General features: G+C 37.2%; 1 protein-coding gene across 1 annotated transcript in view; it reads left to right on the top strand.

Moving 5' to 3' along the window:
- Nucleotides 1-4,823: 4,823 nt before the first annotated feature.
- LOC116173566 (laminin subunit alpha-1-like) overlaps nucleotides 4,824-13,609 on the top strand; it is a 57,875-nt gene continuing 49,089 nt past the window's right edge. Inside the window, exon 1 of the mRNA XM_031491094.1 lies at nucleotides 4,824-5,575. Coding sequence (XP_031346954.1) covers nucleotides 4,915-5,575 — 661 coding nt within the window. The 5' untranslated portion in view covers nucleotides 4,824-4,914. The remainder of the gene's footprint in view (nucleotides 5,576-13,609) is intronic.

Below are 13,609 nucleotides of genomic sequence, written 5' to 3'. Positions count from 1 at the left end.
GTTTCAGAAAATTAAGTAAACCTTCTCCACCGGACACTGAGGACACACGAGAGAATATTATATTCGTAATATAAATTTTTTTTGACATGCTTTTTGTAGGTCTGAAATGTAACTAACTCTGCGTCCAGTGTCATGCAAATCGTGCCTAAATGCCACATCGTCTCTTTAGGGTACCCATGTAGGTAAAGCGGAAGACGAGGAGAACTACGAGTCGGTAATTTCAGACGACCCACTACCACTAGAGGACGTCGAAGAGCCTGAAGAAGTGGAATTCGCAGAGGAGAATGATTACGTTGAGATATAAATGAATGCGTGAATAGTTTGATATGAAAATACTGTTTTTTACATAGTGATGAAACTATCGGACTTTTTTAAACGAAAAATCGTATGGAAAGTGGTACTTTTTTTCATGATTTTTACTATGCGTTTCCATGGAGTTTAGTCCTGTGTATGAGCCATAGTATCCACTTTTGAGTGACAGTAAATCGCGAATGTCAATCAAATTATTCAATTGTGGGTTATTAGGGATCACTATGCAAAAAAATTTCGTGTACAACACGTTTTGAAAGTGTTTTTTTTCCATGAATTTGCTTGATGAACTCGGGCTTCGCCCTCATTTATGAGCAAATTCATGAAAAAAAGTATCACTTTCAAAACTATGCTACCGAGAAGATGGATGTTATCCCCCAAGAGGTTTCTCTCAGTCGACTATGTGTGCGCGGTTTGAACTTTTACCTCTTAGTACCAGAAGAAAGCGGCTATGTGTTACCTTTCTCTACAAACGTTTGTCCAATACTATCGATTGCCCTTCTTTACTAAACAAAATCAGGTTCCGCGTTCCAAGATTGTCGTCAAGATGCACAGCAACATTCAACCCGTTTAGATGCAGAACTGCTGCGTTACAGAGATCACCAGTTCATTTAGTGTGCTCACTAGTGAACGAATTACCTTCCACCACGGATATATTTAATATTACTTTTTGCGCGATCGGTCATTTCCAGAGACTTGTTATAGCAAGTCTCTGGTCATTTCTGACTATTTACGATGGGTGTTTCCATGACAGTACGTAGAATTTACCAGTTACTATGATTACGACGACGCCAAAATTACTTACCGATCTAAAAACAGAACAGCAAAAATACTTACCGACGCCTTTTTAAAAATCAACAGTCTTACATTACATTTAATCTTTAATTATTGTTAGGTAAATTAAACGTACAATTTGTGCTGTTTTTCCTATAGCAAGACGCTCATAAAGTCATAAAGGAAGTGCAAAGCTAGTAAACTACATCAGACACATGCACATTTTTATGAAATTATTAATTTCAATTTTGACATTTAAACTGGTTGCCTAGTGATGTACACCATACCACTTCGATCATTTCGATTTATTCTGCTCGTTAATTTCTTAGTGCATATTTATATTGGTTGCATAATTTTAATTTCGATCGCGCAAAAAATGTTATAAGCACGTCGAACGTTAAGGGTTACCGTTCTCAGACAATAATTGGAGTCGTCGCTTCGCTCCTCCTCCAAACAATTGTCTTCGAACGGTAAAAATCCCTTACCGTTCTCCATACTTAATATACTATTAAACGAACTGTTAAAATTCGTTGAATGAGTTTAGTTGTATCTGAGTTGAATTTTTAGATTCTTTTTAGCGCATTTCCACAAAAATAAAACAAAAATGCGCTATTGTGGCCACTTTATCCGTCCGTCCGTCCGTCCGTCCGTCCGTCCGTCCGTCCGTCCGGCTGTCCGTCCGTCCGTCCGCCCGCTCGTTTTGCGACGCTACTAGTTCTTTATCTTAAGAGCTATTGTTCTACTTTTTTCGCTATTTGGTTCGTTATGGTGTCGAGTCTTGTACCAAGGAAGGAATTTTTTCTGTACCGCTTACAAAAAAAGTTATTGTAAAAAAAACAAAAAACCGTTTTTTACATGTTCCATAATTTTACACTTTTGCCGTTTATTAACGATCCTAGAGATCGTTTATAATTTTGCATTGCTATCTGTCGCCTGCCGGTTGGTCTCTCCGTCTGTTCCTTTGTCTGTCTGTCCATCTATCTGTCCGTGTGAACGATAACTTTGTTTAGAAATGTTCGATCGCTTTTACATCTCCGTTAGTTATGAACTGAATTGCATGAAATTCAATATGGGCATAGCTTTAGCCATATAATACGCAATGCCAAAAGTTGAATCGAATCGATTCAAAATTCACAGTGCCCTTTTCGCATCTCGACCATTTTATAAACCGAATTGCAAACTTTTTTACTTATAAAAGCATTTGAATGAAATTTGATACATAGGCACTTGGAATAAAGGAAAATCAACTGCCAATTTCAAAATTTGGTTTTGCGCATGCGCAGTGCCAACTTTTTTTATTTATGGAAGAATTTAAACGAAATTTGATACATAGGCACTTGGGATAAAGGAAAATCAAACGCCAATTTCAAAATTTGGTTTTGCGCATGCGCAGTGCCAACTTTTTTATTTATGGAAGAATTTAAATGAAATGTGATACATAGGCACTTAGAATAAAGGAAAATCTAGCGCCAGTTTCAAAATGTTATTTTGCGCATGCGCAGTGCCAACTTTTTAGCGCATTTCCACAAAAATAAAAAAAAATGCGCTATTGTGGCCACTTTGTCCGTCCGTCCGTCCGTCCGTCCGTCCGTCCGCTAACTTTGCGACGCTACTAGTTTTTTATCTTAAGAGCTATTGTTCTACTTTTTTCGCTATTTGGTTCGTTATGGTGTCGAGTCTTGTACCAAGGAAGGAATTTTTTCTGTACCGCTTACAAAAAAAGTTATTGTAAAAAAAACAAAAAACCGTTTTTTACATGTTCCATAATTTTACACTTTTGCCGTTTATTAACGATCCTAGAGATCGTTTATAATTTTGCATTGCTATCTGTCGCCTGCCGGTTGGTCTCTCCGTCTGTTCCTTTGTCTGTCTGTCCATCTATCTGTCCGTGTGAACGATAACTTTGTTTAGAAATGTTCGATCGCTTTTACATCTCCGTTAGTTATGAACTGAATTGCATGAAATTCAATATGGGCATAGATTTAGCCATATAATACGCAATGCCAAAAGTTGGATCGAATCGATTCAAAATTCACAGTGCCCTTTTCGCATCTCGACCATTTATAAACCGAATTGCAAACTTTTTTACTTATAAAAGTATTTGAATGAAATTTGATACATAGGCACTTGGAATAAAGGAAAATCAAACGCCAATTTCAAAATTTGGTTTTGCGCATGCGCAGTGCCAACTTTTTTATTTATGGAAGAATTTAAATGAAATGTGATACATAGGCACTTAGAATAAAGGAAACTCTAGCGCCAGTTTCAAAATTTTATTTTGGGCATGCGCCGTGCCAACTTTTTTATCTATGGAACCATTTAAGTGAAATTTGATACTTAGGCGCTTGGAACAAAGGAAAATCTAACATTAGTTTTAAAATTTAGGTTTGTGCATGCGCAGTTCCAACTTTCTTATTTAGAAAAGCATTGAAATAAAATTCTTCGCATAAACTGAAATTGAAGTAGCACGTCAACAATGGATTGCCCATGTGCAACGCTATCTTTCATATTTGTGGGCGGATTTTTACGATTTTAACAAAAGTTGCATCTTACAAATGGGAAATGAATGCAAGTGGAAATGCGCTTTATGTAAATCGTTTACGATTACTTTTTAACTTGTTAAAATTCCCTTTATGTTCCTCGTCTAACTCGAGAATGAAAAGATACGGCGATGTCAAACCTTCGCCAATCGATTTGTACAAGTTCAAGATTCAGTACTATTGAATATGAGCCGTATTAAAAGTCTGGTTTCCGAATGCGAGCTAAGTGGCAAAAAATTCCCCTACTGAAAATCGTACGCGTTTCTTTGTATCTTGTTAATTAACGAAGGGTCGCAATTTTAATACGCCATTTGATGCGGCAGCATATAGTAACAAATGATCTAAATGTGGTCTTTGCGTTTACCTTATCTCCCAAAAGAATTTGTCCTTGTATGGACATAATCAAACCGGAACCCGACTTCGCCCTCTACCCCTAGCGCCCTGAGAAAATGAATAAATTTGTAACGTTGTGGTTTTCCAAGGGATCAAATCGAGAAATGAACTACGTTCACATTAATTGCAGTTGTTTTAAGAACAATTGATATCTAACATATGTCGAGGATTAATGCTTTTGTACCCCAAAAAATAAAGTACCTACCTACGAGCCCGACATTAGCGGCTGTAGTAAAAGGAAAAAAATTGAAACAAGTTGAAGATACTTAAACAACAGTTAGTGTACAACGACAAAGCGAATGGTTTACCAACCGCAGTAGTCTAGAAAAATAAACAAACGCGATGTCTCCTTTTCCCACGTTTCAAGTCGGAAAGTTTACCCAAACGAAATAAATTGAGACACCGGCTTATTGCAAAAGGCTCTCGAGAAGACCTCGTTTTTCGACGTTGATAAGAAAATTACATAATACGATTGGAATGTCTATACCTACCATTGTCAGATACCGTTGCTAAACGTCCATAATTACAACAATTGTGTTCCAAAGAAAGAGTTTTGCTTATTCATAATGCTCTATTGGGACATGGCGGAATTGAAGGGCCACCTGGTAGGTAGTCGATGGAGGTGTTTGGAATACTACACCTGTTGAAGCTACGAAGAAGACTTTATTTATACTAGCACGTGGAGGACACCCATAAAATACCAACAAGAGCATATCTGGTCTCATTCACTTTACAAGCAGATAAGAAAATCCTACCTCGCGAGTTCTGGCCGCGCGTTTCACGATCCGCGGCCGCGGTTCAGTGTGATCTCGCGGTTCGGCTTGCTTGGAAGCACGAGTAACATGTTACATAATAATCCGCGATTTAATTCCCAATACGAAAATGATCAAAGCGATTAATGGCGATCCAAGTGTTTGCCATGTTCGGTTGCGCTCTACTAACGCTAGGGGTTGTGCTATTGCTAACGGTCGGGAGTTGCGGTGAATCGCTCGCGAAAACTGTGCGACAAGTGGATGAAAACCCTTACGGTGTGCTGTCCCCTTTCGGTAATAGATCGATAGCGCGCCGGAATTACAAATTAGAAACCGGCGGCAACGTCGATAATAACAAAGATTCGAACAATAATGAAGTCTCGGATTATGAAAACGGTAAAAAGCGTAAGCGCCGCAGGCGTTCAATTAAGAAAAAATTGGCAGATCGAGTTTTATTACAAAAGGAAGAAGCCCATAAAGTTCGACACCACCACGGAGAAAAATTCGTGCGCGAACGCATACTTTCCGACGAAATAGAAAGGCGGAAGCGAAATTCATATGTGACCCAAGACGGGGTTGTCCATTACAAATATAACCCGATAGTTCCTTGCTACGGTTGGAATTACTACAGCACTTACAGGTGCACCAAGTGCATCTGCACGCGGGAAACTTGCTTCCCGCGCCGCTGCGAGTCCCTCAGACCTACCACTACTGGAGTCATACCGGAAGTGAATCGCAGCACGACGCGCAAACCTACACCCCATATATACACCGGTCCTGGAAAATACTGGCTCGGTCCCCGTTTAGGTAAGTCGAGTTTTTCGCCAATGTCGATGACATTCGCCATTTATCCACCGAATTTGTTTACAAATGACGCAATTTTCTCTATGAACGAAGAGGTCAACAACACGGGTATATAAATAAATTCATTATCATTCGACGTTCGAAATTTTACTATCGGCCGAAAAAAGGGCGAAACGGGAACTAATTAATTCGTCAAACCGGTGGAACGTCGCTATAAATGTACCTGAAAATTTGGGCCAATTAGTCGCCGAGATTAGATAACTTAATTATGGTAATTAAAAACGAAGGTGAATGGATGCTTTAGTCGTCCTTCAATGGGCCAGTAGAGGTATTTTTCGAAACCACCCCAGCGTCACAACGAATCAAAACTTTTACAAAAAGTTCTTTAAAAAACAGCGGGATTTTGCCACCTTGAAGGTGGTAAGAAAGCCCAATTTGCCCATTTTGGGTTTAGACCGATTTATTTATTTCTGGACCTCCAGGGAAGCGAGACTTTGGACCTTTCTTAACTTTTCGTCTATTAACCCGAATTGAATATTCATTCGCATACGTTATCTCGATGACCCATGAATTTTGACCAAACGATTTCCTAAAATAAGCTCAAATTGATCCTAGAAGCTTGTAACAGTTAAATTTTGTTTGGGAAACGACTATTTATGCACAATGGAACCCCACAATTAGGAATTATTTATAACTGTGCACTTAATGTTAAGGTTATTTAGTTTTAACCCCACTATATGATCAGTGCTTTCTCTTGTATTTTTTAGATATCGTAGTATGTTATCATAATCATATTAATGCACCAAATTGGTTGGAAAAAACGACCAAGGGAAGTTTTTTTAAAGAGCGATTTTAGTCAGAGTGAGTTTCCGGACGAGTAAACATTTGGGGGGCGGTTTTTTCCTGGCTCGTTATCATCTAAAACCTTAGAATGTCTTGGAAACTGTTTACGTCCTTTGTACCTTATAATTAAGATCTTGTATTTCCAGTAATTTAAAGCCATACTGGCCAACAGCATTTGAAAAGCAGTCAGCACACTGGATGACCAGCACATTAATATACAACGGTACTATCTAGTACTCCATGGGTACTAGATATTGCTGTGTGCAATGGCGGGCACTAAGTCACCCACAAAAAAAAACACGTGTCCAGCTAGCTCAATTAAATAAAGTCACAATTAACATGAAACTCTTAAAATCTAGGATCGTAATTTGGGCTCAAACTGATATAAAACTGTTCATTGAAACACAACACAAATTTATTCCATAATTGCTGTAATAAAAAGTGGCAACAGTGCCAGCGACAAACACCGCGCTACAAGCGCTCGATCGAAACAGGTAAAATAAAGTTTTAATTACTGTCAAATGTCAATACTCCAAATACTAAACAGAATTTGCTTCAGAAACTCCACTAACTTACATAAAACTTAAACCTGTCTCCGAATATGTGACACAAAACTTCTCCTTAACTCAAACTCCACTATTCAAATTAACCCGGTGTCTCTTAATTCTTTAACGTTCTTCAATAAACTTATAATTACACAAACTGACTGTCTTTAGTACATCCGAAACCCGAAAAGCTGAAAGCCCGGCCCCAACAAATGGGCCCGATTACACCCAACGGCGAAAGCAAGGAAGCGGCAGTGAAAAGGCCAAAGGCGAAGGAAAAATCCACTTCTTCCTCGCCTCTTGTCTCATCTTCGATTCTACTTTCTAAATCTTTGGTTAAAATAAACAAAATCCTCTTATCTAAGCGCGCACCTGCGACAACATCTGTTTACAAAATTAATTAACTTTTAGCTATAATCACAACTCTGATCGTAATGAGAGTCAGTATTACAATGGGGTCATCCCGCCTTCATTTTTTATTTCTGATCCACAAAGTACATTAAAAATAAAAAGACCCGTGTGTCCTCAATTTTTATTTGCGAGTAAAATAAACCCAAAATAAATTATTGAAAAGCTGTGTTTTTAGTCCGAATTTGAAACGCTTCAGACTAAATACGTCACAAACCTACAACCAATCACGTAGAAGTGAGCTGGCAACCTTACGCGAGGGTCTGACGTTTGTCACATTTGACGTTTTGAGAGGGATGTTTAACTGCATCTAGCACGAAAGTGACAAGTGCCTGTGACAGATGACGCAAGTTATAAATGCCATTCTCCTGCAATATTGCCAAGTCGTTATGTCATCTGAATGGTTCTAGGAGCTGATTGGTCGGGCTTATTACGTCACAGAGCCCGCCACAATCATATCGTTTTGAATAAACCTTTAAAACCGCACATGTTCATTATTTTTTTGCTAATCAGCCTCTATTTTTAAATAAACTTTTACTGTCCAAAAAAATGTTTTATGGTTTCAGGTACACGCTTATTAAATTAGAACTGCGGAATTCAACTATACTGTAAACCCCCATTAAAAAACTTTTACAAACACCTAATACAATTCTAACAATGCCTCTTAATCTTTCCTTAACGTACAAATTTACTTAATACTCAAATATGATGTAGATTGTAAATATGCGAATAAAATTTAAAAAAAATATATAAATAAAAAAAAATAAAAACGTAATTTTGCAAGAAAATAACCAAATCAGAATGTTGTTATTTAAACAAAAAATAGACATCGTCTAAACTATGTCAATTAACACAATAATATATACGCAATCAGTTTTATGATAGGTATATTTGATATACAGGGTGGCAATTTGAAAACTTAAGTACCATCCCCCAGGTCTTAGTAAATAAATGAGATATTTAAAAAAATCAAAATCCGTTTCGGTAATTCGGAGGGGGAATCACAATGACATAGTTGGCGACGCACCCCCTTCAACGCCCTGCGCCGCAGCCACCCCAACTTTTAAATCTTAAATAGTGACCCTCCATGTGTGATACGTCGTTGGAAAGCTCTGAAAATGCTTTCCAACCATACCAAATAGCATTACATTTAGGTTAGTAATAATCGTGCAAATCAAAAAATAAACTAATTGATAAATGAACAGCAATATTATTTACTTAGTACTACTTAAGTACTCACTAAATGTGCATAGAAGTTTTTTGATACCTTTAGGATTGTATCAGCCTTGGCTACCTTCCAAATCTCGCTAGTAGGTAATATTTAATACTTCGTAAGTACAAACTGTATTATGCAATTAGTTATATACAGTACCTAAGTGGTACTAAATACCCAGGATATCGGATATCAAGAGCCCTTATGGTACCACATTCTTTAAGAATTAAAAAATTTGCTATTGTTTGGGATTTGTCCTTCCGGGCGTGCTTTCGTTATTTCAAGGTACTTTTAAGGGGATTGTTCTATAATGCAAATAGACGTTATACGAGTACCTTGAAAATGTGCCGGACGCTTTCAAATATTTGTGTCTTAACAGAGCCCCCCCCCCCCTTGAATTCCCGATATTCTGTTTTGAGAAGTAAACTTACATTCGAAGATTAAAATATGTCACATTTTGAGTACTAGTCGTTTCAACTAAAGTCCGACACCATTTGGGTTTGTGGGGGTTGAGTAGAAATGATTCTATCCTTAATTACCGTAATGAAAAGGATTGTTGAGGGGGTAAATTAATACCTAAGAATATTACAGAATATCTAAGAATGCCAGAGAATATCAAAAAATATCACAATATACCGAAGCATGCTACTGTCATTCTTTACGCAAAATTTGACTCTAGAGGGCGTATCCTTGCGAACTCTTCACTACGTGATTTTGTATTATTTTCTGAGTAAAAAAGTCTAGTAAAAATTTTGCGACGTTAGTTGTGCCTGTAGTAAAGTTGTTTCAAGTGCTCTAGATTTCTTGTTACATTGGTTCTTTTGTTTTGCCGTTAGAGGCTATCCGAGTGTTGGAGGTTTCTTTTACCTATTTCTTTGTCTCGTCACTAGAGTTTGCGCTTTACATACAGGGACACCTGTACCAGAACTATAACACATGGAAGGATGGAACTTGCGGCTTTAACTAGGTTTTTGGATGTCCTCTTTCTCATTTTGGGAAAATATTTTCAAAATCCCTAACCCAAGATGGTTGCACTTTTGAGTCAAGCTATAAAATTTGGCACCCATCTTCTTAATGTTCCGACGTGCCGCCATGCTCATCTGCCCCTCTGTTAGGGGGAGGGGTTGCCTACTCCCCTAGGGGCTGTTGACCGAAAATGTTTGTGGCTAATAACTGTTACCATTTTTTTCGACTTTCCTAAGCTCCATGGCTGTGAAAAGACGTTTAGAATATTGGGGGGTCACTTAACATTTTTATGGCACTCGGGGGTATAATCTCAGCCCCTCCTGTGCGGGTTGCCTGCTCCTTTGAGGGTGCTAAGCAACTACGTCATTTTAAAAACCTTTAGTGACTCTTAAAACCATCAGTTTTACAAATTTGAAAGGACCTAAAACAAACCGGAAGGATTTCCGGAACTCGAGTGCTCTTGCATGTACTATTACAATTTTTCTCAAGATTGAGCTCTTAAAGACTCTTTAAGGCTGTCTAAAATGAGATTGATAGACTCTTGGAAGCTTTTAAAAAATCTCTTGTAAACCCCTGCAGTGTCACAGGTGTTTTGGAAGCTTTACAAATCGAAGCATTTAAAGGCTCGTTAGCTTAACGCCCTTTTAAGACTTTCAGATGTTAAAAGTTCTTGGAAACTGTCAAGCTCTCAAAGGCCCTTAAATTCATCTGGATACCCTTTTAGCTGGTAACGGATACTAAAGGCACTTCAAGGTTCAGGGATTAAATACTCATTAAAAGCTTGTTAGGACTCTCCTAGACTTTTTTAAGCGTCTTGGCCTGCACTTTGTACACTCTTTTAATCTGCAACAGGGTCTGCAATCTGTACTACGAGGGACGCAAGTGGAATTACGTGAAAGTTACATGTTATTTCTTTGCCTATATCCAGAAAAAAGCAGACATGCTTTCGATAAGGTGTTTAGATGTGTTTTTTGAGTTTTTCAAAAATTGCTACACCGAGATACAACACCTCGAAGGCAAACAAATTTTGATCTCGATTTAATTTGGTTTCCGGGGGTGGGGAACGATAAGAGCAAAGTGGAATTCAAAACCACGTGTTCGGGAAGTTGGTGAAATGCTTTTGTATGTATGGAAATGGGCATTTTCTTAGTTTTCAAAAGGCAAAATGATGTTTTCTTGGGGGAATGTTTAGCTTTTTTCAAAAATTCACGTTTAGGCATTCGTTGGCTTGAATGCAGAGGATGGTGAGTCAAAAATGAAAAGTAATTTTGCGATAGTCAAGAGTGGATTGAATTTTTTTCCGTCCGTCCGTTTTTTCAACAATCAAAAATTGATTAGTTCGGCGTATTTTTGATTAAAGGCAAATAGGTCTGTCTCGCCACCCTGTATCAAAGAGTTCCGATCTTTGGTATTAATTTTTCAAATCGTCAAAAACTACCTCGAATTTCTTAGGATTTTCTTTGGATTAACCAAACAGAAAATTAACTATTTCGGTACATTTTCAGTAGGTAGTGGTAGAGAAAAAAGTAAGTCGTACAAAAAATTAGGACAGCATCCTTCATTCGAGTGTCAAGCTCAAGGAATTTCTATGTTTACACAATTCACTCGTCGAAAATTATTATTGCTTACCATTATTAAGTGTCTCGGATTAAATTAGTCAGCAATTAACGTTGATGGCCCACATTTACTCGACTATCTTGAATAATATTGCCTTCAAGGCTTACAATATTACTGTTCGACTATACAATATAATTCATATCAATTACTCGACCCGTTTAATTGAATCAGTTTAATTAGTTTAAATATTTTATTTATCTTTCACACTGGCAATTACTATAAAACCGAGCGACAGCGTATCGCGTGTAATAAAAATAATAACAACAATGCAAAATAGGAACAGGAAGAAAAGCGCGATAAGCTTGACCTTATAAAGTATGTTGTAAAAAGATGGAAACACTCCATTCAATAATTTCATTCATATGTTAGCAGCTGAAAGGAACGGCACAAGTGTAGTGTAAAACGACGGCGATAATTTATTGAGTAGAATTAATTGATACTAGGTGGGTGTTTACCGTATTTGGTCTTTTGCTGCAACTGAACCCGTTTTTCCACGCCTATAGCATTCACAATTCCGTACGAAAGTCTCCGTAGGCGAAGTGTTTACTGAAGATGATGCGTTTGATTTCGAAACGTGTAGGCCGAAAGGACGTAATTTGACGCTCGCTTGTTAATCGAGCCCACGTTTTTCGAACAATATCCAAGGGTTGTCATTACACAGTTTGTTGACCCTCTCTCGCTGAAAATCAGAATGTTAAAGGTGAGACGATTATCATTAATAATATGCCTCCCGACAATATTCTTTGTACAACCAAATTTAAATTTTAAATTTGAAAATTGTCATAAATCAAACGCCGGTCGAACGCTGTCTGCGATTATTAACTTTAAACATTAGCGTACAAATAATTATCTGTTTAACGTTAATAATAAAAGTAAATAACTTTAACTATGTGTGTGTAAAGGGAAGTTATACGTTCTTAAGTGGGTATCTTGCGTGTGGTCCACTTTTAATTTTCTTACCTACTCGTTTTTGTTCGTTTTTGAGAATTTTATCCATACGAATTCATTAAAAAAATGCGTGGGTTCACGAATCTTGTTACGAAAAATTTTATTCTTAATTAAACTTTAATAAACCGTTTTATAATGAAGACCCTTTTACCTCAAAATTGCATAATTCCACAATGGTGTAGGATTGCATTTTTTGTGTGTGGCTAAGAACTGCTTATGGGCACTGGAAATATAGTCAATAAAAATAGTGAAAGCGCCATAAACGGTGCAACCCTCGTAATAGATGCCTGCCGTTCAAGGGTACAATTTTCTAAAAATTACCATTTCACAATGGCAGAGGGTTACATTGTTGTAGGCGGCTAAGGACTGCTTCGAGGGGATAAAGGTTTCCTTCATTGCCTCAAAATTTCCACCATTTCCCCAACATTTCTAGTATTGCCTTAAATTTCCCCAAATTTACACAAAATTTCTTTGAAGCAACGTGAATGAATAATAAAGTTACTTGTCTATAAATCTTTATTTGTTGAAAGTTTTGTCTGTATTTCCTAAGAATTTCCTCGAGATTTCCTCATTTCTTTGATATTTTCTCCCATTTCTCCAAAATTTACTAATATTTCGCCAGAATTTCCTCTAATTTCGTCCATTTCCTACATATTTCGCAGCTGTTTCCTATATGAGGTACAAGAATTAAGCTCGTGAACAGTTAATCCGCCATAGAAGTTGCAACCCTCGTATTAGATTCCTGTCCTACGAGGGTAAATTTTCCTAAAAATTGCATACTTTCACAACAAAAGAAAGCTTTACAGTTTTGTGTGTAGCTATGGGGTTGTTTATGGATCTAACTAGAAGTAACTGGATTTCTTTTAAGGCACAAAATACTTAATGCATCTTAATGCACTTTTACACACACTTTTAGGGTTGCTTGAGGATCCAGAAAACAAAATCAATCAAACATACAAACATATTTAATGCACCAATAGAATTACATCCCTAGCAATAGTTTATTAAAGTAACGTAAAAGTACGAATTTCTTTGAAAAAATTGCGATTTTAAAGGGGGCGAAGGGATGTACTTTTACACGCACTTTTAGGGTTGCTTAAAGATCCTGAAAGCAAAATCAGTCAAAGAAACAAAAATATTTAGTGCACCAATAGAATTACAACCCTAGCAATAGTCGATGACAGTCACGTAAGAGCGCCAGTTTTCTTTAAAAAATTGGCGATTTTAAAGGGCGCGAAGGGATGCACTTGTATACGCACTTTTAGGGTTGCTTGAGGATCCTGAAAACAAAATCAATCAAAGAAACAAAAATATTTAATGCGCCAATAGAATTACATCCCTAGCAATAGTCGATTACAGTCACGTAAAAGCGCGAGTTTTTTTTTTAAATTTGCGATTTTAAAGAGGGCGAAGGGATGTACAACAATTCAAAGATTATATATTCTTCTCTATAATAAATAACTAATAAAATTAATAGCTTTAATAATAATTATGTTT

The sequence above is a fragment of the Photinus pyralis genome, unplaced genomic scaffold, assembly GCF_008802855.1.
Source record: "Photinus pyralis isolate 1611_PpyrPB1 unplaced genomic scaffold, Ppyr1.3 Ppyr1.4_LG1, whole genome shotgun sequence".
Taxonomy (NCBI): domain Eukaryota; kingdom Metazoa; phylum Arthropoda; class Insecta; order Coleoptera; family Lampyridae; genus Photinus; species Photinus pyralis.
Note: the sequence above shows the minus strand (reverse complement) of the source record. Positions and strands in the feature narration are given on the sequence as shown.